The sequence below is a fragment of the Pelecanus crispus genome, chromosome 2, assembly GCF_030463565.1.
Source record: "Pelecanus crispus isolate bPelCri1 chromosome 2, bPelCri1.pri, whole genome shotgun sequence".
In the NCBI taxonomy this organism is placed as follows: Eukaryota; Metazoa; Chordata; class Aves; order Pelecaniformes; family Pelecanidae; genus Pelecanus; species Pelecanus crispus.
The window spans coordinates 157,466,092-157,491,480 of NC_134644.1; the positions used below are offsets into that span (position 1 = coordinate 157,466,092).

A 25,389-nucleotide genomic window follows, 5' to 3' on the forward strand; every position below is an offset into this window, starting at 1 on the left:
TGCTTTTGGGTTTTGTTTAAATACATTTTGTACTAAATATTTACCACACCTGCTTCAGTTCTGATCTGTGTTTTAAATTTGTAACTCATTTGAACAAATGATAACATGAGGTACTTACTGAGAGGCCAGTTTATTTAAAAATAACAGTTAAATATTATTTGGCCTTTTCCAAAAATCTTTTCTAAATAGCAGACAATCCCTTATGAGTAAAATATGGCTTCTAATCAATAAACAACTTTTTTTTTTCATAAAATTGAATCAGATTTGAAAAAAATAGTGTATTTCAAGGGGCCTTCACTTCTACAAAACATTATTTACTCAGAACAGAACTGGAGCTACATAAAATGACAGACTAGAGTTAATACCTAATTATAGTGATCTGCATATTTTCAAATGACTGGGCAATAAACAGAATTGCTGGATTATACTGCTGTCTTCAAAATTTTACAAATTAAGGAATAAGATTCTGAAGTTGTCTTCTTGAGACTGTTGTTATTATTATAAGACCAGCTATTATCACAAATTAAGTACCTAAGAAATATGGAATTGGATGTTAATCAATGGTTAAGTATATATCTATATGTATATATATATATATATGGGTTCACACATTCCAGAAGAATGCTAATGGATGATAACAATTTCATTTAATACTTAGTGCTTTCTGATTTTAATCATGTGTGGTTTAGGTAATATCCTACCCAGATTTTCTCTGTAGTAATTTTCTTCACTATACTAACTAGTTTTTTGAGTTATCTACAATAGTCAATAACCACTTAAAGGTCAAGATCCTATAGTACATATTTTGTCATCTTAAGTTTGCTAGGAGATTGTAAAAGTTTATAAGGCATCCATTTATCTGTTTTCGGTTATGTTCTTACATGCTTTTAATTTGAGAGCTCACTTATAAAGGGAGCACAATAGCCCCTAAAAACTTTCATGTCTACACATGAATGTACAGACTATGTCTTTTAAAATTTCTGTTTTATCTTTTTCTTTTCTGCTCATCTCTTTCTGACTTCAGAACAATAAAAATATAATGATGTATTTAAACTGTCAGCTTCAGTAATTTTAGAAATAAGATTAGTTTTTATTGAGAATTACCTGATTCTAATCACTATTTACTCTCATCAAAAAACATATTAATGATATTCTGTAATGTACACAACTGTAAATGCAAAAGACTTACACTTGAAGCACAGTTTTAGGATCACCCACTTCTCCACCATCACCAATTGTCAGTGTATCATAACCAATCTCCAGATCAAATTCTTCAAAATTTATCTGAATAACCTAGAAAATAAGATAAGTAAATATATTTTAGAAATAAAGAAATGTACCTGAGAGATAAGTATGTAAATAAGATTTTTAGCAGTGTAAACAAAAGAGATTTTCCAATTAATAATTACCTGTAACTTCACCATATTTTACCATAAATTATTGTAATTGATCCAACAGGTTTGGTTCATGAAATATGAATTATAATAACTTTAAGGTATCATCACTGCTGCCGCCCTCAAAGCACCATGATTTCACTTATTTATGTGGTTGTTACATTTTTAATACAGTTCTGAATAATTGCATTACATTTTGATTAAGATATACTCAAAGGGCAACATAACTAATTGCACTTTGTGCAATACAATTGTCTTCAAATAATAACTGAATAATTGGACTTCACTGGGTAAATGCAATGAAGGTGAAGAGCATAATTTACTCCTGACATCTATAATCTGGCTCAAGTAGGATAAAGCTGGATCAAAGGTAAAAGTCATTTTCCTATTTCATGAACCTGAGTAAAATACAACAATCAGAAGTATGGGCATTTTTTATGTCCTGTAATTCAAATTGCAGTATGCATATTTAATGCTGAAGGATAAAAAATTCAGCTCCGTTTTAAGAATACAATGAATTTTTCACTTACAGCAAAATTCAGCCATATTATTAGAAAAGAAAATAAAGCATATCATTTCCACCCATGTATTAATCATGCTAACTCTGTCTTTATGAAAATAATAGTAGTTCCTCAAATTTTCATATAGATAAAAATGACAGAATACTTACGTGTAGGAATTTTTAATACTTGTGTCTGTAATAAGTGGTCTTTAATTAATGTTATAATTGAGAACTGATAATGTTTGTGTTTAAAGCTGTGGATGCCATTCTGATGGACTGATATCACATCCTTGAAAGTTCATATTACTTTGTTATGCTGGGGTTCTAGTAATTGTTTGAAGAAGGACAAGTTTCTATGAACAGAAGCCAGTACAGGCAAGTTGGAGAAACTTACATATGTTCCAAGGATTGTAATTTGTTCCAAAAGGAGAAGAAACTTTTTTTTTTTAACAGGTGTAAATGGGAACGTAAGTACACTGAGGAACAGTCAGTTTGGCGTATTCATATATACAAACACGTGTGTGTGCACGCGCGCACATGCGTGCATGCATGTATATGTTCATTACACCCCAGGGAATACAGTCAAGTACAGAGGGATATGAGGGCCTAGGTGGAGAGGACATGGAAAATTGTGTAGGCAAATAATTAATTTGCTCTAATGGTCTGAGTAAAGCAGACAAAACGACACGTAAGTTGTCTTAATCTTCTAAGAGTAAAAAAAGATATTTTGGATAGTTTGTGTTGTTCTAGCCACAAAACTTGTAAGCCTCGACATAAGAATTTAAACTGAAATCCATAACCAGATTTAAGGCTAACACATATGTCATTCACTATTAAAAAAAAAAGAAAGTGAAAAAGCATCTCCATTTTTGGTCCACATTTAAATTATGTGCAATTACATGTGCAGTTACATCACAACAGGCTCCACAATAAATCATGGGAGTTTCTGGGAAAATAATATTAGCATTGAATTCAAGTTGAAAGTATATTTCACTTATTAACAGTAAAATACATTTTGCAATAATATCAATACTTAAGCGCTACAGCATAGAAAACTTAAATTTAGATTCATAATAACAAGAAATCCAAGTTGTTAAGAAAAATGGCATAATTAGTTCATCCCCCTAAATCCTAATCCTCTTTTCCATTAAACACAAGAAGAAATCTAATCTTATTATCATCTATTTCTTGGTAAGTGCAACAGTAATAATTTTTTAAAAATTAATATCCTTCTAGATATTTTTTAGTAATTGAGTACTGCCAAACCTGCTAATCTGTCTTTTTGTAGTTGAAGTACTTGTCTTTATAAGCAGTGTCAGAAAGCTAAAACAGCTTTTCTTTAGCACAATTGACAATATCGCATGCTACGTGTATTTCATTGCAGGGGAGAGGATAGAGGTTAAGGAAAATGTGAGTTCCTCTACAAGTGTTTCAAGATACTTTTTTTTTTTTTTTTTAAATTAAGGCTGGCCAGAAAGAAAATACATATCATTACCTATATGATCAGGGTTCAGAATATTTTCTTAATTTCACTGGAGAAATGTAAGAACTTTTTCATTACTGTTTAAAAATGCTCACAAATAAAAAAAGTAAGAGAACTCCATGAAAAATATCTGACTCATTAGTGAATACCATGGAACATGAAAAAATAACTAAATTTGGTTGTGGTGGAGTTTTTTTTTTCCAAATCATAGGCTTTGTCTTCAATTTTTCCAGTAGTCTCTGGTGAATCCCCAAATTATTGATGATTCTGTTGTGATCTATCAGCTTATTGGCTGCTCTGATGTAATCTCTCATTCTTCTGCAATCTGAAATTCTTTTCTGAGATAAAGAAAGCTTTTTATTTTTAATTAAAATAGCTGTGCATGCAAAAAAAAAAAAAATATTATTTGTTTTTCCTGCATTAACATTTTTCAGAGAAGCATGTTTTAATAAAAGATTTCTGGCCCACTCTTTTTGTAACTCACCTAAAAGTGTGATAATGGGAAAGGTATGACTTTGAAAAGTGTACTTGTACAAAGCCACAGATGCATAAATTAGTCTACATCTATCTTGTATCATATTCTGTGAAACAGTCACATTTTTAAGACAAGAAGTAGCAATGAAGTTTTAATAACTTTCACAATTTAAGAATATATTAAAAAAATAAAATTTTATTTTATAGTAACTTGCTAAATTTGGAATGTTAACATGATAATCTTATTCTTGCAGTTGTTATTACCATGATTTCTTCTTAAAAGTTTCTGGATCAACTGAAAATTAGAATGCTGCAACTTTGTACAAAACTACTAGTAATAAAACAAAACCAGAAACAGTAACCACCAAATAGGATCATATTTTACATATAGGAAAAAGTCAAATATTACTGCTTGAGCCAGCAAATAATTTTGCATACCATGCATAGCTCTGCTGGAAGAGGGTTAGAAACAGCTATCAATAACTACTCCAGACATATTATAGTACAAATGAGATATTTTATCACTCCAGATCATTAAAGGGTAAGCAAGCAACTGTATGTAACCTACTAATAAACAACCCCTTTTAACTTAGGTTTAACATACCACACTTGAGCTGATTTACAGCACAAACTTTGGATTTGGCAAAATAAACTTGCCATTTACTTGGCAAATATGTTTGTTGACTGAAACTTGAAGACATTTAACTTTAAGGGAGTTTGCACAAACGGAGCAAAAGTAACATATAGCAACTGCGGAGCTGTCAATATCCAACATGCAAGAAGCAGCAAACTCATTTACTACATATGTAGTACACAAGCACTTATGTGTTATAACAGTGAAAAACATTTGTGTATATTTTTTGGAGATTCATCCTCTGCTGTTTATTTTTGCAATGCAAAGTACACAGTGTACAATACAAAATGTACTTGAAATCTTTGCAAATATGCCTGAATGGCAAGAAAATAAGTATTTTTAGAGATAAGATATATTTTCAGAGTCCTTGTTTTACAGTGTCAGATTTAGTTTGATCAGACCCAAAGACAGCTGGATTTGGCAGTGTTCATTATATTGATTATTCCTTTAGAATACTAAAAAGGTGTTTTGATGATATCAGCATTTGAAGTTGAATGTGAAGTTGAATGGAACCTTTCAAAGTAAAAACTGAGATTTAAGTAAGATGAGTAAATAACTTAAAACTTCATAACAAACTTGCCAAAAATTCTACTTTTACCAGTCATCTAACATTTTCCCTTTTTTTGTTTTTCTGGAAAAGCTGTAAATGGCAGACCAAAGGTAGGTGGCATCCTTGAATCAGTTTAACATTAGAGTAAAACATCAAGGTAATACTACATTTTAGCCTGCTATTATTTGTAAGAATAAACACTTCAGGGAAAACTCTGCTGACTTATTATTATATTCTACATATTTTTAAACAAGATTAGCATTACTAAATTGTGCTATTGATCTGGTTAGTAGATGCACAGTAATCAGAAGCACAGGGACAGGCATACTTGATCTGTAAATTCAAGTAAAGTCTTTTTTTTTTTTTTTTCCTAGTTTCCCAGAGCAAGACATAGTCATCATTAATGTAAATGAGATATGATCCATTGTTTTTATTGATCCATATAAACAGTGCTCATGTTTAAAACGTATTTATGTATTTATTGTATTTATGCTCCATCCCACAATCTCATTTAAAACTGGGGGGAAAAAAAAAAAAGGGTGCAGAGGGACCACAAAATGTTTTCAAACAGTCCAGTATAGTTTCAGGGAACAATACTATGAACAAAAATATTTCACCAATGATTTGCCTGAACTACAAGATTCTGGATAGGAGGATGATACTGTCAAAACCGGGTTCTCAAAGGCAGGCACAAGAGGGAAATTTCAAAGATGCAGAATTCCAGCTAAGACAGTTTGCCACCATAGTCACGATCTATCATTTCACACATTGTAAGTCAACTAATGATACTGAATATCTATCTGTATGGCTTCAGAACTGAGAAGACTATTTTTGCTTAAAATTAAGCATACAATAACTACTATTCTCTTCTTTTTCAGAAACAGCTATGCAGTAGTCCCTGAAATTTTGTACCTTTATAGTAGCTTTTATGATCTATCCAGCAGGTAGCAGACTACTGTAACTATCCTGATACAGACTAATCATATTTTGAATTTTGTTTCAGAGGATATTATTAAACTTGTCCCTAGACACTACTGTCAGGAGAAAGGAATCTTTTCTTTCTTCTTCCTCCATATATAAACATATATATAAACAACAAATTTATTTAAAATTAAATATGCTGAGCTGTGCACTCCTTATTCACTAAAATAAATAGGAAAGTAGCTATAAGGAAGGCAATGGCCTTTCTACATCCTGGTCCGCTTTTACTATTTATACACCTAGAAGCAATAAACAACTTATAATTGCTGAATGAAATGAAATTTATAAACCCAGAACCAAATAAACAAAAAAAGAAGGTAATACTAATGATTATTATCTAAGCTATACAGAAAAAAAGTTCTATTTTCTTTCAGAAAAATAACTTTCTGAAAATTATGATAGTGTACTTTGGTCTCTAATAATTTTGCAACCACTTTTCCAACGGAAGAAATGGGAGCAGAGATATAACTTCTAACAGGTCTCAGTAGATGTACCTCCTTTCTGTGCTTTGGAATATATCCTTTGGCACTCCTTGGGAAAAACTGGATCTGTTATCCAGCTCAGAAGTAACACAGGAGAAGACTTTATTGAAAAGTTAACGGCTAACTTGAGAACTTCCTACAGCTCTTCAGAGAGAGAACACGCTTTGGAGGATGTGTTCCAGACAGCAACCTTTCCAGAGTATTGTTCAGTATGACTGTGTACCTAGTTCCTGACGGAACTAGCTCCCCAAAGATTTTTCAAGGAAAGTAGTGTTCCAGGTGAAGTACTCAACTTTTTAAAATTTCAAAACATACAAAGCAGAATGGTGTATAACAGAAGCAAGTATATGTGCTTCAGAACTGCTTTTGAAGGAGAAGTGTAAAGATTTAAAGTTGTATGTATTTCCATATGTACATCTGTTATCCTAAATCTTCCAATGCAAATGTAACTCTAAAAATATTTTCACATGTATAATAATGTTTTCACTCCATAAAATTTGACATTTTACCCATAAAATAATGATGAATTTTCTAAAGATGTTATGAATCTTTTCTCCTAAGAAGAGTACTTAAAAATTAAGCTAAGATATAGCTTAAATGAGCTGTATCTTAGACAATATTAATAGTAAGGAACAAATTTGAATTAAAGCATCCTGCCAAGAATGCAATATTATTACTTGCTGTTTTGCTGCACATTGCACATAATTCAATGATTCAAAATATCTAAGAACTGCTAGCATAACAATAGTTTAATTGGCTCTTTGGTAGTCACCTATTAGATGAACAAAACGCAACCCAAAGTGAAACAGCCTAAATATTAAGTACTTCTGTCCCTTCAAATTGAATTTAATCTCTGAGTATCAGAGGGGATGAGAAAAGGAAGAGGGGGGAAGAAAAGGAGAGAGAAAACTTGGAGATTTATAGAACATTATAGAAAAAAGCAGGTGATGCACAAAGCTGTAAGAGATTTCCGGGATATAAATACTCATTTGCTGAACTGGAAAGTTCCTTCTATATTGTTGAGTCCATTTATTGGCAATAGGTTTCATTGTACTTAACTGTAGATATCTGCAGTGCAACATCTATATTTCATGTAGGCTTCTTCATAACCAGTGAAAAAAACCATGTCTAGAGTGTAATCTATTTCATCAAAAGGTAGATAGCACACACTAGATCAACCACAGTTTCTGAGTACCTATTTCTCTTCCTTGACTATAAAGTGAGGCTAGGTATTTATATATGGATGTCTACACTGCAGACCTCTAAAATGGAATTCACTCACATAAATATATTTAAGTAGTACCATCTGAGATGCTGTAAAGCAGCCAAAAGATCCATACAAACACAGCAGATACAGGATCTTCAGAACTGTGCTCTTTTAGGAAGGCAGCTGAAGACCAGGTGGGGTTATCCTGGAGTATTATATGTCAGCGGTTGCCAGCAATCTCAATCCTACAGATAGCACATGAATTCTGCTTTGCGGAGTCATTGGTAAACATATCATGTAATTTCTTCCATGAAGTTCTTTAAAAGTAGTTTTTGTTTTGTTCTGCTTTTTTTAACTTGTTCTTGGTTTTTTTTTTTTTTTTTTTTAACTCCAATAGTAATGCTAAATGTCAATTTTCCATAGAGGCTAATCCTGCAATAGGTTATTTATAAAGGTCATTTAGAATTATTTACTCTGGGGCCACAATAATTGAGAACGAATGTATAGTCCTTCCCTATCCTGAGAAAAAATACTATTGGAAAATCTTAAAATGGAAGGGTAACACATTAAAATAACAGCATGAAGAGCTTATATTTCTATTTTTGCATGTTATTGTTTTCTGTTTTCATAGAAGTATGACCTGTATTGTGTTGGCTTGCATTCACAAGAAGTTTCTGAGATTGATTAATCAGAGAAGTACAGGCTCAACACTTAGTCAACCTATGCAGCCCCAATTAAAAAAAGTATTCTACAAAAAAAAAAAAAATTATCTTGTAAATAAGACCTTCTACAAAGAAGCAAAAATAGATAGTAATTACACCGTTTATTTAAATTATCCATACAACATCTGTAAAGGAAAATAAAGGAGTGTAAATAAATCATTAAGAAAACACATTGGCTTTTACTTAAGTCATTGTGTTTATCATGTTCCTAACAATACAAATTATTGTATAACTTTTATCTTGTGAAACAGAATATTGTGTTGTGGGTTTTGGAGGGTTTTTTTTTGCTCTCAGCAATTATTTTGGATTGGACTTTGCCATATTTTCTCACATCAAATATCTTAACCTTTGCAAATACTGTCTCATTATACATCTAAAAATTGCTAGTTGCTGTACATAAAATTAAGTTAATTTCACTCATTTTTATTAAGCTACTAGAAAAGAAGTTTGTTGGGTTTTCTTGGTTTCTTTTTTTTTTAATCTAGACACTGAAGGAAATGACTGATTAGTAACTAACTTTAACCTGGTGAGGAAATGGCACTGGTACCTAGAAGACAACACGAGAGGGAAAGGTTGGACTTGGAAATTCTGGCCACCTCTCTAGTGCCAGAACATCTATTACTGATCCACAAAGAAATCTACTTCTGCAAATATTATCTTGCAAAAAAAACCCCCACAGTAAGAATGGTCCAAACATACTAGCAACAGCGAGAAATCCACCTCGCTGAAACATATCCACAAGACATCTGCTTTCATCAGTTTTCACTGTTAACTCCAGAAAAAAACACCTATAGACTGCTGATAATGTCGTGCCCAGTCTTTGCTCATCAATCAAAAGGCATTCTCTGGTTGCCTTCTTCACTGCTGGAATTGAAACTAGGCAAGGAGAAGAAAATACATCCTGTTTATATCTGTGTCCTCATATGTCTTCAGGATGGTTAATTGCTTTTGTGCTGAGGATGTCTGACTACTTCCCAGTAAGTAAATGATGTGCATTTATATCTGATGGTATAAGTTAATGAAAAGCTGCTGTCTGATTGATAGGCTTTACCTCCATAATTTTCCATAAAATCACAGGTCCCTCCATCAAAATAATTGTGTTATTATATATTTGATTATAGAAGAATAGTTTCAATAGGAAAATATATTGAATCCATCATTTATTATAAGACCGAGGTATAATTTTATTTAAATTATTTATGCTGAGGTATAATTTTCTTTAACATTAATATTACCATGGAGCAGCTAATCCTGGAAACAATTTCCAGGAACATTAAGGACAAGAAAATCATCAGGAGCAGTCAGCATGGCTTCACCAAGGGGAAGTCATGCTTGATCAATTTTGATAAACTTCTGTGATGAAATGACTAGCCCGGTAGATGAGAAGAGAGCAGTGGATATTGTCTACCTGGACTTCACATAGGCCTTTGACTTTGTCTGCTGTAATATATTTATAGACAAGTTGTTGATGTATGGGCTGGGTGAACAGTGAGGTGGACTGAAAACTAGATGAAAGTCTGGGCCCAGAGGGTGGCAATCAGCAGCTCAAAGTCTAGTTGGAGGCTAGTAACTGGTGGTGTATCCCAGGGGTCAATACTGGAACCAGTCCTGTTTAACACCTTCATTGGTGATCCGGGTGATGGGGCAGAGTGTACCCTCTACAAGTTTGCAGACACCACCAAACTGGGAACAGTGGCTGATATGCCAGAGGGTCATGCTGCCATCCAGAGGGACCTCAACAGGCTGGAGAAATAGAACAGGAACCTCATGAAGTTCAGCAAGGGGAATTGCAAAGTCCAGCCCCTGGGCAGGAACAATCACATGCACCAGTATATGCTGGGGGCCACTCAGCTGGGAAGCAGCTTTGCAGAAGTGTACCTGGGTACCTGGGGGTCCTGGTGGACACCAGGCTGAACATGAGCCAACAATGTACCCTTGCTACAAAGAAGGTGAATGGTATCCTCAGCTGCATTAGGAAAAGTATTGCCATCAGGTTGAGGGAGATGATCCTTACCCTCTGCTCAAACATGGTGAGACACATCTGGATGTGATGTCCAGTACTCCCCAGTACAAGAGAGACTTGGGCATGCTGGAGAGAGTCCAACAAAGGGCTGTGAAAATGATTAAGGGACTCAAGCATCTCTCCTATGAGGAAAGGCTGAAAGAACTGGGACTGTTTAGCCTGGAGAAGAGAAGGTTCAGCAGGGATCTTATCAATGCATATAAATACCTGGATGGAGGGTTCGAAGAGGATGAAGCCAGGCTCTTTTCACTGACAGGACAGGACCAGAGGCAATGGGCACAAACTGAAACACAAGAGGCCCTATCTGAATATCAGGAAACAATTTTTTTCCTGTGAGGGTGAACAAGCACTGGCACAGGTTGACCAGAGCAGTTGTGGAGTCTCCGTCCTTGGAGTTATTAAAAAGCCATCTGGACATGGTCCTGGGCAACCGTCTCTAGGTGGCCCTACTTGGGCTGGGGGGTTGGACAAGAGGTCCCTTCCAACCTCAACCATTCTGTGATAATTCAATCAAGTAAAAAACAGTCATCTGCTCAAAACCAATCACTTACTACCTTTGCAGCTAGTGCTTTTCTGCAGATAAGCTATATGGAGAGAAATTAATCTTGCCTAATTTGGACATTCCTCTTTGGATACAAATTAATCAGTACATTAGGGTTTGTACCTCTAGTGAAACTAATATCTCTTCATTAACTGTACCAAGAGTTTAAAATAAGAAGTCTACCAACTATGGCAATTAACCTTCTGTTGACTGAAGTTAGAAGACAGTGATCTACATAAAGTTTCTCTTTTCCATAAAATTGTCCCTCCACATCGTCTTTACTGCAGTTGTGAAAAAGACAGGGATGACTATTGAGAATAACATGCTAATTATTTCCTGTTACATCTAGCTGAACACAATTCTTGCCTGGGCAGTATTTGATATAGTAGCATGAGGAATAAATGAAAAGAATGTTAGATTTTCGAGAAAGGTGAGAGAAGATGTAATTGATTACAAGTTATGGGCTATAGAAACACATGGCTGTGTGGTTAAAAAGAAATGTATATCCATATTAGGAAGCTGGACATAGCTAACGAAGATCACTTTTGGTTTTTTAGGCTGCCAAAATTCAGAATGGCAACAAGGCCAACTGTAAATAGAAAGGAGAAAACAGTTTTGGAATATCTCTAAACTTTAATATTCAACAAAAAGTTGTATTCCAGAGATCAAAATGTTAATAAATTGAAGTTTACAAAAGCCAGTAAAGCAGGTTTAGTTTGTGGGGTTTTTTTAAAAGTCTTGCATAAATATTGAATTAAGCATAAAATCTTTAAAATGTATATATATAAGTACTTTATAAATATAAGTACTAATCATGGATTCATAGAATGTTTTGGGTTGGAAGGGATCATTAAAGATCATCTAGTCCAACCCTCCCTGCCATGGGCAGGGACATCATTCACTAGATGAGGTTTTCAAAGCCCTGTCCAACCTGACCTTGAACACTGCCCCAATGATGAGGCATCCACAGCTTCCCTGGGCAACCTGTCCTCACCACCCTCGTCATATACCCAGTCCAAATCTACCCTATTTCAGTTTAAAGCCATTACCCTTTGTCCTCTCACTACTGGTCCTATTAAAAAGCCTTTCTCCATCTTTCTTATAATCCCCCTTTATATGATGAAAGGTCATAATAAAGTCTCCCTGGAGCCTTTTCTTCTCCAGGCTGAAGAGCCCCAACTCTCTCAGCCTTTCTTCACAGCAGAGGTGTTCCAGCCCTCTGATCATTTTTGTGGCCTTCCACTCTAATATGTCTGTTGACATCTGTGGGCTTCCTCACAAAAGCATGTAAATGACTGATGGGGTTAAAGACTAGTTCCAAAACACAGTATAAATGGATTTCCCAACTTTGAAGCCGTGATCCATAAAATCCTATGTAGAGACCACTTAACCCCTAAAGCATTTAAACTCATAACATAGGTCTGGTTTTGACCTGTATATTCACCAGATGTACCAAGGCTATCAGGCAATATATAAGAAATATATTGGAATTCTTTTTCTCAGTAATATCATTTTTACAGTGGCAATGTACAGTGCCTGCCCATTCAGCTGATCAGACAACTGTTAATATTCTAAACTCTCAACTCTGGTTCCCCCTGTCTAATCCAGTCTTTCAAATATGTTTCATCTGTCTTAGAAAAACATTCTCTAATGTTACTTTGTCAGGGACTGAAAGAGTTAATGTCTCAAACATTGTGGTGAGGCAAGCTAAGGTCTGCAAAGAGACAAGTTAAGGTCTCCATAGTGATAAATTGGGGTCTGTATAGCACCACAGGTGACAAGCTGATTGGTGCAGAGTTGGCAGGGAGCCAAGAGGCCTGTTGGAGGACTCATAGTTCCGCCCTCTGATGGCCAAAGGTCATGCAGAGTTCATTTGAGGAAGGGGCTCATGTCATAGAATCATAGAATGCTTTGGGTTGGAAGGGACCTTGAGAGATCATCGAGCCCAACCCCCCTGCAGTAAGCAGGGATTGAACCTGTGAACTTGGTGTTATTAGCACCATGTTCTAACCAACTGAGCTAACCCAGCTGGTCCACCCAAAAGACCCCCAAAAGACCCCTTGTGACCACGCCCCCCCCTGCACCAGTGGCACCTGCACAGAAGATGGAGAACATTCTGGAACAAGCCTCAAGGGGGGTGACACTAGAGGCAGGGACTGGCCTATAAAAGGCACAACTTCAAGGAGCCATGTGGTGCACCCCCACCATTGGAGGACCCCACACTACTGCTGCCCCCACTCTGGACCAACCTCCCCCACCTGTTGGCAGCTCAGCCAGAGGCCCTGTGCTCCAAGAGCAGCATGCCCACCGCTGGAGGACTGCTGCATTTACTATCAACGTCGTGGGATCCAAGGGTGGTGATATCTCTCTCTCTCCTCTTTCTTCCTTTTCCTTCCCTTTTATAAGTATTTGGATTAGAAGCCATGTTGCTTATCGTGGTGCTTTCCTGGTTCAGGTTGCCTCCTTATTCACATAAACCGTTGACCAAGTCTGAGACTAAGATTAGACCTACCCGCACTGAGACTCCTCTCTGGAAAGGAGTTTAGAAAGCAAGGGGGTCTATTCTAAACCTCATGACTCAATGGGAGGGTCCCCCTTATCCCCTGCATAATGTGGTGCTTTCCAAGTTCAGGTTGGTGTTTACCGTCAATAAAGTGTTTAATCGATCATTTGGTGTCATTTCACCTTAATTTAGCCTAAGGGAATCACAGAACCTCCACCATCCTCTCTGCACAGCCCAGTTTGGGTTGTGTCATACTCTGAGAAAATTATGGATGAATGTCACTCCGAGATAAGCATAAGATTTGTACTTTCTATTAATAGGAAGGGTTTTTTCCAAGATTTGTTATATTTGGAATTTGTTTCCTCACTGATTTTTAGTGGCATTTGAGCACTAATGGTATGTCTCTCTGACAACATCAATCTTAAGGTTGAAAGGTTTTTATAGCAATTTAGTTAAGCTTCTGATGTTACAAAGGAGGTGAAATATATTTCATTAATAACATCATCCCAGTAAATAATAAATAAAAAGAGCTGAAACTAAAGGATCATACAGCAGAGTTACTAGCAAAGGCATTTTAGAGTAAGACTCAAATCTAAGAATATTTCTAAAGAAAGCAAAAGTAATCTTAAAACATTGTATTTAAATTAACTTCAAATACATAATGTTCCATGAGTTCCATTTTCTACTTTTTCAAAAGCTTTTTTTGTAGTAAAACCCATCAGTCCATTTTACTACCTCCCAAGGAGATGTGTTAGGAAAACCCTGGAACTTTTTGTGTCTTTTTGCCCTAAAGACATTTTTTCTACTTCCACAGATAGGGAGACAGTGATGCTCCAGATAGCCTAAAAAAGTATCACTTGCCAAGAACATTATAAACAAATAGTAATAGGTATAAGCAAGAAAAAATCAACCAATCTATAAAACAACAATGAGAAAAATCATGATCATCCTTCCCTCACAAAACTAAGCTCGTTGTCAGAGTTGAAAAAAAAAATCATTGCTTTTAAATACCAATATGACTGCAGTCAAGGGCTGAGTTCTTCTAATTAACTTGCCCTGCTTCTGTTCTTCCATTCAGTAGTTAGCCAAAAGGGATATACTTGCATGCAGCATAGAAGTCTGCCCTTTTTTATCCCAATGAAGGTAAGACATCTATTCCAAAAGAAAAGAGAGAGGTCACTAACTGGTGTCAGCCTAACCTGATGAGCAGCTACATATCCTGAAGGGGACAGAAAACACAGGAGTGATATTAATGACTTAAGTTTCCTGCAAGCATCACCTTCAGTTTTCATTGTGAATGTGTGTTGGGTTTACTTGGCAAGGTTTTGGTAGCAGGGAGGGACTGCAGGGGTGGCTTCTGTGAGAACTGATCAGGAGCTGTCCCATGCCGGACAGAGCCAGCTCCAGGTGGCTCCCAGATGGAGCTGCCACTGGCCAAAGCTGAGCAAATCAGCGAAATTGGTAGTGTCTCTATGATATCATATTTAAGAAAGGGTAAAAAATGTTGCACAACAGCAGCCAGAAGAGAGGAGTGAGAATATGTGAAACAACTCTGCAGACACCAAGGTGAGTGAAGAAGGAGGGGGAGGAGGTGCTCCAGGCACCAGAGGGGAGATTCCCCTGCAGCCTGTGGAGAAGACCATGGTGAGGCAGGCTGTCCCCTGCAGCCCATGGAGGTCCACAGTAGAGCAGATACCCACCCTGCAGCCCATGGGGGACCCCAAGCTGGAGCAGGTAGATATGCCCTGAAGGAAACTGTGACCTCATGAAGAGCCCACACTGGAGCAGGCTTCTGGCAGGACCTGTGACACTGGGGGGACCCACACTGGAGCAGTCCGCTCCTGAAGGACTGCATACCGTGGAAAGGACCCACGCTGGAGCAGTTCATGAAGAACTGCAGCCTGTGGGAATGACCCACGTTGTTCAGTGAGATAAAATCTACAATAATTAACCTGTCCTCCTTTTATAATGAAAGTGGAGTTATAATAAAATTGCAGGATGGGAGGACAAGTCATCTGCAATTGCATTACTTTTTTTCCCCACCTCTTTTATGTTACTATTTTTCTCCAACACTTAACCCAAAGCACATGCACGTACACCCTGACTCCAAATTCTCTCATTCAACAATTGATTCTATTCCCCCACTGCTGAACCTGATAACTTCCTGTCTTACAAACAGCTGGATTCCCTCCTATGCTCTTACTTTGCAGAGGCAATCTCCCCTCCCTCCACGTATATTTCTAAAGATTTTTTTTAAACTGCAGTATATATGTCACTCAGATTTTTTTTTTTAACTGCATCAAAATGTTCATGAATAATATGGAGAATAGCGTAGCTAACACTACAAAGAAATTGAAATTGTGTTCTGAACAGAACTGAAATATTTTTACACTTTCTAGTTTCATCTACAGAATAAAAGTACATTCTCTCCTATTGATAAATACAGTACCAGCTTTTTTAACCTGCATGGATGAAAAACAGGATTATGGTTAAAATACATAGTTAAGACTGATCTTAAGTATGCTCATGTTTTCTAATCATTTCACGGACTGTAACACCTGCAACACATCTTCACACTAGGCTTAGGAAAAGCCAAGTTTGAGACATTTGTTTGTAAAAGGAGCTGCAGTGTAGTTTGTTCCAATAGGCCTGACCAAAACAGACTTCATTAAATGAGTGCTTGAGTTCATGCTAAAACACTCAGCCTGCTTGAGATTTATATTGTCAATGTGAATAAATATGGAAGGTAACTGGGTTTAGGCTTGACAGGAAACTTAGGAAATGTTCCACTGACAGTTTTGACATGGTTAATGAAATAACACAGCTGTGGTAAATGTAAACACTCAGGTTTTTGCTGAACTTGTTTTGCTTATTTTTGGCTTGGCCTAAAAAGCACAAAAACTCAGAAATGAAAAGATGAAATTTTTGCAGGAGGAAAACAGCAATGTCGTGACATAAGGAAGGAGGAAGGGAAGAATGGAATATAAGAATATATATATATAAAAAATCTTAATATAGAGTGATTAAATGAAAGCCATATTTAATATAAATTCAGTAACAGTTGCAAGTTATTCCCTCAGTAAACTTCTTCAGACTTGCAGAAAATATCATGTGAGGAGTTTCCCAGATATTTTGAACTATTTTAACAGTTTTTCAAGAAATAAAGGACATGAGCAGTTAGAAACAGGTGTCATAAATATTCAGTAGGCTCTGCCATTACAACAAAATTCAGATTATAGATTTCCTAACAGATATTTGACATCTGCAAAAAAACCTAGCAAAAATAATAATTAAAAAACCCATACCTAAAACTAAAACCAAAACCCAACTATCTCCCAACTCTCAAGACATAAAACATTATTGATTTCAAAATTATTTCAAAAAGCAATAGATAAAAAGATAATAATGTGAACACTGGCAAACTTTTGCAACCTATATTCCAAAGAACACATTTGAAACATATATTCTAAAGATCACATTCTAAAGAATATATTTATGCAGGTAGTAAGAATACTCTTATGCTTGAAATACACTGAATGAAGAATTCAGAATATTATGGTGACAAAAAAAAAAAAAAACAACCACATGTGATCATGTAAAATTCCTGCCATGTAAAATTAACAGAACTGGGACCTAGTTTTCTGATCCATCTAAATTTAACAATGAGCTTATATATTTAATTTCTCCTTATAGTTTTGGAAAACAGCTTGGTCTTTTTTTAAAGGAATCCTTTTGCTTATTTTTCTCCTTCTTAATGCATGGTGGTGAATGATATGTGGTGTGAATATGGCTGAGATCTGTCAGAAAGGCTGTCATTCTAGCACTGATGTTTTCCACAGTGTTTCTGTCACTGTGGATTAGAAAAAAACCAGCAAGTATAATTCATAAGACTTGAACTCTGGTTAACTTCAGCCTTAATTCAGTTTTCACTGATATTTTAGCCTGTTGTTAAATTTAAACTGATCATTTCGTAGCCCATCCTTTTGAAGGGAAAAATCAAGAGTCACAATTTTCTTATCCCACATGCTATTTAAGCAAAAAACATGAACTGGGTTTTAATGCAGCCCAGCAAATAGCATTTTTGCCATTACTATTAAAAAACCCACAGGATTTGTACTGACCTGGCAATGAACATCTCAGCATTATTTGGCTTTCTCTTGGCCTAAACTGGTTTTAGCATGCTGACGCTATGATAACAATGATCTCACAATTACTGCCTAACAGGTCTGGTTTAGCTCTGTGAATACTATATACAGCGAAAAAAGCTAATAAATGAGGGCATTCATTGTCTAACAAACAACAGCCCTTTATGTTATGTTAAGCTGTGGAAATTGTGCAACTTTCAAACTTTACCTTGTAAAAAATGAAAAGGAAGCAGGTGAAGATACAAAAAAATAATTGTGCCTTAGTACAGTACTGGAAACAGTCTTCATTAGCAATGAGGCCAATTTATCTTGTTAAGCTAAGGCAGAGGGATACAGCAAACTAATATTATTGTATACAATACAGAAAATTTGTGGGGGTTTAGGTATTAGCTAAGAATGAAAGAATTAAATTCACCATTCCCACACTGGCAAAATATCTAGACCATTTGAAGTACCATAATTTAAGAATGCCTATAATGAAGAATTGCCATGTGATTTCACTCCACCTGTCAAACTGGTAATTTGCAGGTTTATAATCTACAAATCTACATATGTCTTTCATTTTATTTGTTGTTTTTTTTCTATGATATGTATATTAATAACAGATACCAGCTTTCTTTCCCTCACTGTCTGGAATTTTCTCATGTATATCATTCATTCTGTGTTTCAAAACTAACAATAAAGACTTTTTGAAAAAGGTCAAGGAACAGCTGCAGAATTTGTTTCACTACAAGCAGCAGTAGATATTTGAGTTATGGAAGCAATAAAACATACAAAATGAGGCTTTGTCATTCAGAAAATACAATACAGAAAATCTTGCAGTGTTTCTAACACTACAAAAATGCTTTAATTATGATAATTCTTTAAGTTCAAGAAATGAAATTGAATGTTTTAGAACATCAAATTGCGATGGTTGCCAGCTTTAGCAAAAGATGCTAAATCAATCCACCCAGTGTTCATTCTGGTAAGATCACAGAATCATAGAATCATTTAGGTTGGAAAAGACCTTTAAGATCATCCAGTCCAACCATTAACCTAACATTACCAAGCCCACCACTAAACCAGTTAAGGGTAGAGCAATAATTAATTTCATGTTTCCTGGCTTGGTGGATGGATTATTTCTAATGAAAGTAAAAACTAGGAATCTTTAAGATTGGAAAGGACCTCTAAGATCATCAGTCCAGCCATCAACCCAACACCACCATGTCCACTAAACCATGTCCCAAAGTGCCATGTCTACCCTTTTTTTTGAACACTTCCAGGGATGGTGACTCAACCACCTCTTTGCGCAGCCTTTTCCAATGCTTGACCACTTTTTCCATGAAGAAATTTTTCCTAATATCCAATCTAAACCTCCCCTGGCGCAGCTTGAGACCATTTCCTCTTGTTAGATCGCTAGCTACTTGGGAGAAGAGACCAACACCCACCTCACTACAACCTCCCTTCAGGTAGTTGTAGAGAGCAATAAGGTCTCCTCCCCTCAGCCTCCTCTTCTCCAAGCTAAGCAATGCCAGTTCCCTCAGCCGCTCCTCATAAGGCCTGTGCTCCAGACCCTTCACCAGCTTTGTTGCCCTTCTCTGGACACGCTCCAGCACCTCAATGTCTTTCTTGTAGTGAGGGGCCCAAAACTGGACGTAGTATTCCAGGTGCGGCCTCACCAGTGCCGAGTACAGGGGGACAATCCCTTCCCTGCTCCTGCTGGCCACACTATTCCTGATACAAGCCAGGATGCTGTTGTCCTTCTTGGCCTCCTGGGCACACTGCTGGATCATGTTCAGCTGGCTGTCGACCAACACCCCCAGATCCTTTTCGGCCAGGCAGCTTTCCAGCCACTCTTCCCCAAGCCTGTAGTATTGCATGGAGTTGTTGTGACCAAAGTGCAGGACCCGGCACTTGGCCTTGTTGAACCTCGTACAATTGGCCTCAGTCCATGGATCCAGCCTGTCCAGGTCCCTCTGCAGGGCCATCCTACCCTCCAGCAAATCGACACTCCCACCCAGTTTGGTGTCATCTGCAAACTTACTGAGGGTGCACTCAATCCCCTCATCCAGATTGTTGATAAAGATGTTAAAGATTTCTCCGTTTGAACTCCACTTCATTATATCTCTCACATCTAGTAAGGGAAATGATACTTAAATATCTCGTGGGATGTTGTACAAACTCATCAGTTAGGTTTTGGACAATGCGATGAATTACAGGTAATTTATTCTGACATTAGGTAATGGGATCTTATAATTTTATGTTTACATTTTGAATATACTGAAAAATCTTTGTAGTTAGCGATAGGACGAGAGGAAATGGGCTCAAGCTGCACCAGGGGAGGTTTAGATTGGAAATTAGGAAAAAATTCTTTATGGAAAGGGTGGTCAAGCATTGGAACAGGTTGCCCAGAGAGGTGGTGGAGTCACCATCCCTGGAGGCGTTTAAAAAACGGGTAGATGTGGCACTTGGGGACATGGTTTAGTCTAGTCTACCCTGTTCTGTTTTTCCCCTTCACTTCGGCTGCTTTACAATCTCAGGAATTCCAGGCCGCAGATTTTGTGTAGCGAGTTGGTCAGTTAAGCGCCCCTTAATTGTACCAGAAACTCCTACATGGCTGGAGCAGAGAGCGGCTCTGTTCTTATCAACATTCATATTATGGCTAACGTGGGGAACGAGAACAAACAGCTACCCCAGACAGCCTTGAAACAGGGTGGTATCATCGCTGCTGGAATTCCAACAACAAGCTGACCCGAATTGTGGCTTGGATGGAAATTTACTGGTGATTAAAGTCAATCATCTCACAATCCTATAAACGGCAGTCCTAAGTGAGGCCCTTTGAGCTCTCCTGGAAAGCCGCAGGCCACACCAGCATCTCCCTCTGATCGAAATGTCTCTCGGAGTCAGCAACACTTAGCAGATTCTGAAAGTCTGCTGCTACCAGAACTCCATTGCTGGAGATCGACAACGGAGCCTGGGCTGCTGATATTCTTCACTCCTCGAGACTCTGCTCTCACTCGTTGAGAAATGCCAAGGCATTAGACGTGAGTATTTCACTAAACTTGAGGGGAATTTTTAACAGGTATACTATTTTCATATATGCATTTATAGTTGTAAGTGTGTATCCATGAATCAATTTAAGTAGTTTTGTAGATGTATGATTTAATTTTAAAAGGAGTTTTATATTGCTGTACTATTCTTATAGCACTACTCTTCTAAACCGTTGACCAAGACTGAGACTAGGACTAGACCTAGCTGCACCTAGGCTCCTCTCTGAGAAGGAGTTTAGAAAGCAAGGGGGTCTAGTCTAAACCTCGTGACTCAACGGGAGCACCCCCCCGCCCCCCGGCTTTTATTCCATATATACGCAATGCTTTTATGAATCATTTTAACTTGTTGTGATTTAATTCTCTTTTATGTGCTTCTATGTAGTAATAGAGTGAACCTTGCCATCTTCGAATCTGTAACTAAGTCACTGTTTTGATCAATTTTGTCTACTCACTTTATTAATCATTGATGATTGAGTACTATTAAAAATACTATAATCAAATTCTGTGATTTGCTACAAGTAAATTCTAACTGTTACTAAATCAAACTGTGTAAAGTCACTCATTCATAGTGAATCGACATAATCAGCAGGATTCAGAAACCTGCATTCGTGACAATAGGATAAGAGGAAATGGGCTCAAGTTGCATCAGGGGAGGTTTAGATTGGATAGTAGGAAAAATTTCTTCATGGAAAAAGTGGTCAAGCATTGGAAGAGGCTGCCCAGAGAGGTGGGAGTGTTCAAAAAAATCCCTGGAAGTGTTCAAAAAAAAGGGTAGACATGGCACTTTGGGACATAGTTTAGTGGACATGGTAGTGTTGGGTTGATGGCTGGACTGATGATCTTAGAGATCCTTTCCAATCTTAAAGATTCCTAGTTTTTACTTTCATTAGAAATAATCCATCCACCAAGCCAGGAAACATGAAATTGCTACTCTACCCTTAACTGGTTTAGTGGTGGGCTTGGTAATGTTAGGTTAATGGTTGGACTGGATGATCTTAAAGGTCTTTCCCAACCTAACCAATTCTATGATTCCATGATTCTATGATTCTATAATCCTTATTCTCACTTCTGTGCAGTTATGCACAAGAATGTTTCCTATGGACCCAAGGACCCAATAATATGAGAATCACAGTTCAGGCCAAAGCAAAGAACTTTAAATTCTGTTCCACCTTTAGCATACACAGAGAAGCATGATTTTCTTGAATGTTCTTTCAGGCAGATACCTGGAACTATGGTTTTGCTATTTTTGATCAACAAAGCTTTAGCTGGTTCCAGAGTAGCCGTGGATAAAACAGTGGCAAAAACCAGTTGCTTGATGTATATAAAAAAATGGGTAGAAATCATGTTAAGACAGTCTAGAAGCGGGAAAACTCTCCATTAATTTCCTCCATCATATACTTTTGGAGAAGCCTCATGTGCAGGTACTGACTGATCCTCATAGGGAATTTCAATCACCCTGATATCTCCTAGGAGAGTAACAAAGCAGGGCACAAGCCATCAAGGAGGTTTAGGGAGTGTATTGGTGACAACTTCCTAACACAGGTGATTGAGAGCTGACAAAGGGACATGCTCTGCTTGACCTCATGCTTACAAACAAGGAAGAGATGGTCGGGAATGGAACGGCTGGGGCAGCCTGGGCTGCAGTGACCATGGGTTGGTGGAGTTCAGGATCCTGAAAGGAGGGAGGCAAGGCAAAAGGCAGGAACACATCCCTGATAGGAGAACAGACTTTGTTCAGGGTTCTGTTCTGAAGAATGCCATGCAGATGGTTCTGGAGAGAAGAATGGTCCAGAGGCCTGGTTGATATTCAGGGATCACTACCTCCAAGCTCAGTAATGGTTCATCCCAAAGAACAGAAAAACAAACAAAGGTACTAGTAAGCCTGCATGAATGAACAAGGAGCTCCTGGCTAAACTCAAACAGAAAATGGAAGTGTAAGAGAGATGGAATCAGGGTCAGGACACCCAGGAGTACAGAGACACTCCTTTGAGCATGCAGGGATATTTCTATGAAAGCCAAAGCCCACCTGGGGTTAAGTCTGGCAGGGGACATGAATGGAACAAGAAGGGTTTCTATAGGTATGTCAGCAGCAAAATGTAGATGACAGAAAACGGGCTGTCCACTGAATGGGGCAGGTTGCATGGTGACAAAGGACATGGAAAAGACCAGTGTACTGAATACCTTCTTCAATTCTGTCCTCACTGATAAGACTTGCCTTCAGGAATCCCAGGCCCCTGAGATCAGATGGAAAGTCTGGAGCAAGGAAGACTTATTCTTGCTGGAGGAGGATCAGGATAGGGAACATTTAAATAAATTGGATTTACACAAGTCCATGGGGCCTGAAGGGTTGTACACATGGGTGTTGAGGGAGCTGGCCAATGTCGTTGTGAAGCCACTCTCAATCATCTTTGAAAGGTCATGGTGATCAGGAAGTGATTCCTGAGGACTGGGAGAATGAAAACTTCACTCCTATCCTGAAGAAGGGCAAGAAAGTGTATCTGGGGAACTACAGGTCAGTCAGCCTCACCTTGATTTGTGCGGAAGGTGATGGAGCAAATCCTCCTGGATACCATTTCCAAACATACTAAGGACAGAAGGATGCTTGAAAGTAGCAAGCATGGATTTATAAAAGGGCAATCATGCCTGATCAACTTGATAGCCTTCTACAATGAGATGAATGGCTTGGTGGATGAGTGGAGAGCAGTGGATGATGATCCTGAACTTCAGTAAGGTTTTCAACACTGTCTTCCATAACATACATATAGACAAACTGATGAAGTGTGGGTAGATGAATGTACAGTGAGGTAAGAAACCCAGCTGGAGGCCCATCACTCTTGATGTACCCCAGGGGTCAATACTGGGTCCAATCATGTTCCACATTCTTATTAATGACCTTGATGATGGTATTGAGTGCATCCTCAGCAAGTTTTAAGATGATACAAAACAGTGAGGAGTGGCTGATACACCAGAGGTTTGTGTTGCCATTCAGAGGGACCTTGGCAGGCTGGAGAAATGGCTTGACAGAAACCTCATAAAGTTCTACAAAAGGAAATGGAAGTTTCTGCTTCTGGGGAGGAACAACCCCATGCACCAGTATGCACACAGAGCCAACTGGCTGGAAAGGGGGCTTTGCAGAAAAGGCAGTGGGGCTTCACATGGACAGCAAGTTGAACATAAGCCAGCAACATACTGTTTAGGTTAGGTTAACTCATGGTTTGCTCTTTGATTTTCTGCAACCACAATAAATAAATGTCAGTATTACTTCAGTATTCAGGGTTTTTTTTTTAATATTTGGGTAAAACATTCTCACAAAGTTACCTTTTTATGAATCGATTGTAATTTTCCTGTATGATAGTTGTTCAACTGTCCTGAAATATTTAAAATTTAAGCAGAATGTAAGAGTACGTTTTTCAGCAGTTGAAAAAGTTCAGGAGACTTTTGTTTTACAAAACAATACAAGCATTTTTATCTGGGTATAATACCATACAGGCAACCATAGATATTTCACTGTTACAAAGTTATGTACAAATTGCCTATATTTCTTTTTCCACTGGATCACTATTCAGAGCTTTGGTATATCATAGATTTCTTTCAAAAAAATAATCTTAATTATGTTCTCTTGAACAGATCAACTCCACAGAACAGGATCCTGATAAGAATCAGCATGCAAAAAAATTGCACAAGAACAATAAAAATATGTGGCTCTCACTGATATCAGATGTGTTGGGGCACATTCATCAATGACTTTTATTATTGACTCCCATCCACATGACCTTCCTTTCACAACTGATTTTTATTTAATTTCTCTACTTTTCAATAGTAAACTCACTGTCTTCTCTGGACATATTTGAGGTATTGAGTCATGGTTCTACTCCACTGTCAACAAGGCCTGGGGATGAATAGCATGTCTGGTTAACTGTATGAGGCAAGAGACCAACTGTAATGCAGTACAAAGCTAAGGAGGCAGATGATTGCCTGGGACAATATTTCTTTCATCTGTATTTTACTGGTATCAAACATTTCTGAAACCAGCCAGGGAAGATTAGCCAGATTCCATCCTGGAATAGGCATGTAGACATGGGACGAATGTCCATTTACACCAGAGTTAACATTCCTTACAGGGTTTTTCATCTAGCGCTTTCTCCTTTAGAAGATTCTCAATTTCTGAGCTACTTTGTTGCAAATGATGCAACACAAGCAGCTGTGAAATACCAGATCAATAAGTCCTGAAATACCAGGATCAATAAGTCCTCATGGTTCTCATGGCTGTGGTATAAAATACTGTAAATATTATCATGTTATAATGAACACCATGACATTATTTGTTGTAGTCATTATAAATAACTCTTAATGGCTGATCTTCATTATACATCAATGACATTTTTGACTTCAAGGCAGACCTCAAAGTCATGCCTTTTGGCAGTCATGCAAGGCAAGCACTATTGTGTTCAGAACAATAAGGCAATGTTAGAACGAATCAAAACTGAGCACATTAAACCACTGATTATGTAAGCAAAAACTTTATACATGGAGATTCCTCAATATATGGTAAAAGAAGTTGATCTAACTTATAAAATGATCTCATTTTCTTTTACCCTTAACAACTTCAGGTTCTTCTAATCAGTGCTAGACACCTTTTCTATTTATACTGAAACCTATAAACATATCTGAATGTTGCTTCAGATGACATTGTAAACCTTTTATCTACCCACTATTTTA

General features: G+C 37.4%; 1 protein-coding gene across 3 annotated transcripts in view; it reads right to left on the reverse strand.

Moving 5' to 3' along the window:
• Window positions 1-25,389, reverse strand: part of CSMD3 (CUB and Sushi multiple domains 3) — a 760,009-nt gene that overhangs the window by 395,039 nt on the left and 339,581 nt on the right. For all 3 annotated transcript variants that reach the window (XM_075706425.1, XM_075706424.1, XM_075706423.1), the window contains one exon: window positions 1,190-1,293. In XM_075706425.1, coding sequence (XP_075562540.1) covers window positions 1,190-1,293 — 104 coding nt within the window. The remainder of the gene's footprint in view (window positions 1-1,189; window positions 1,294-25,389) is intronic.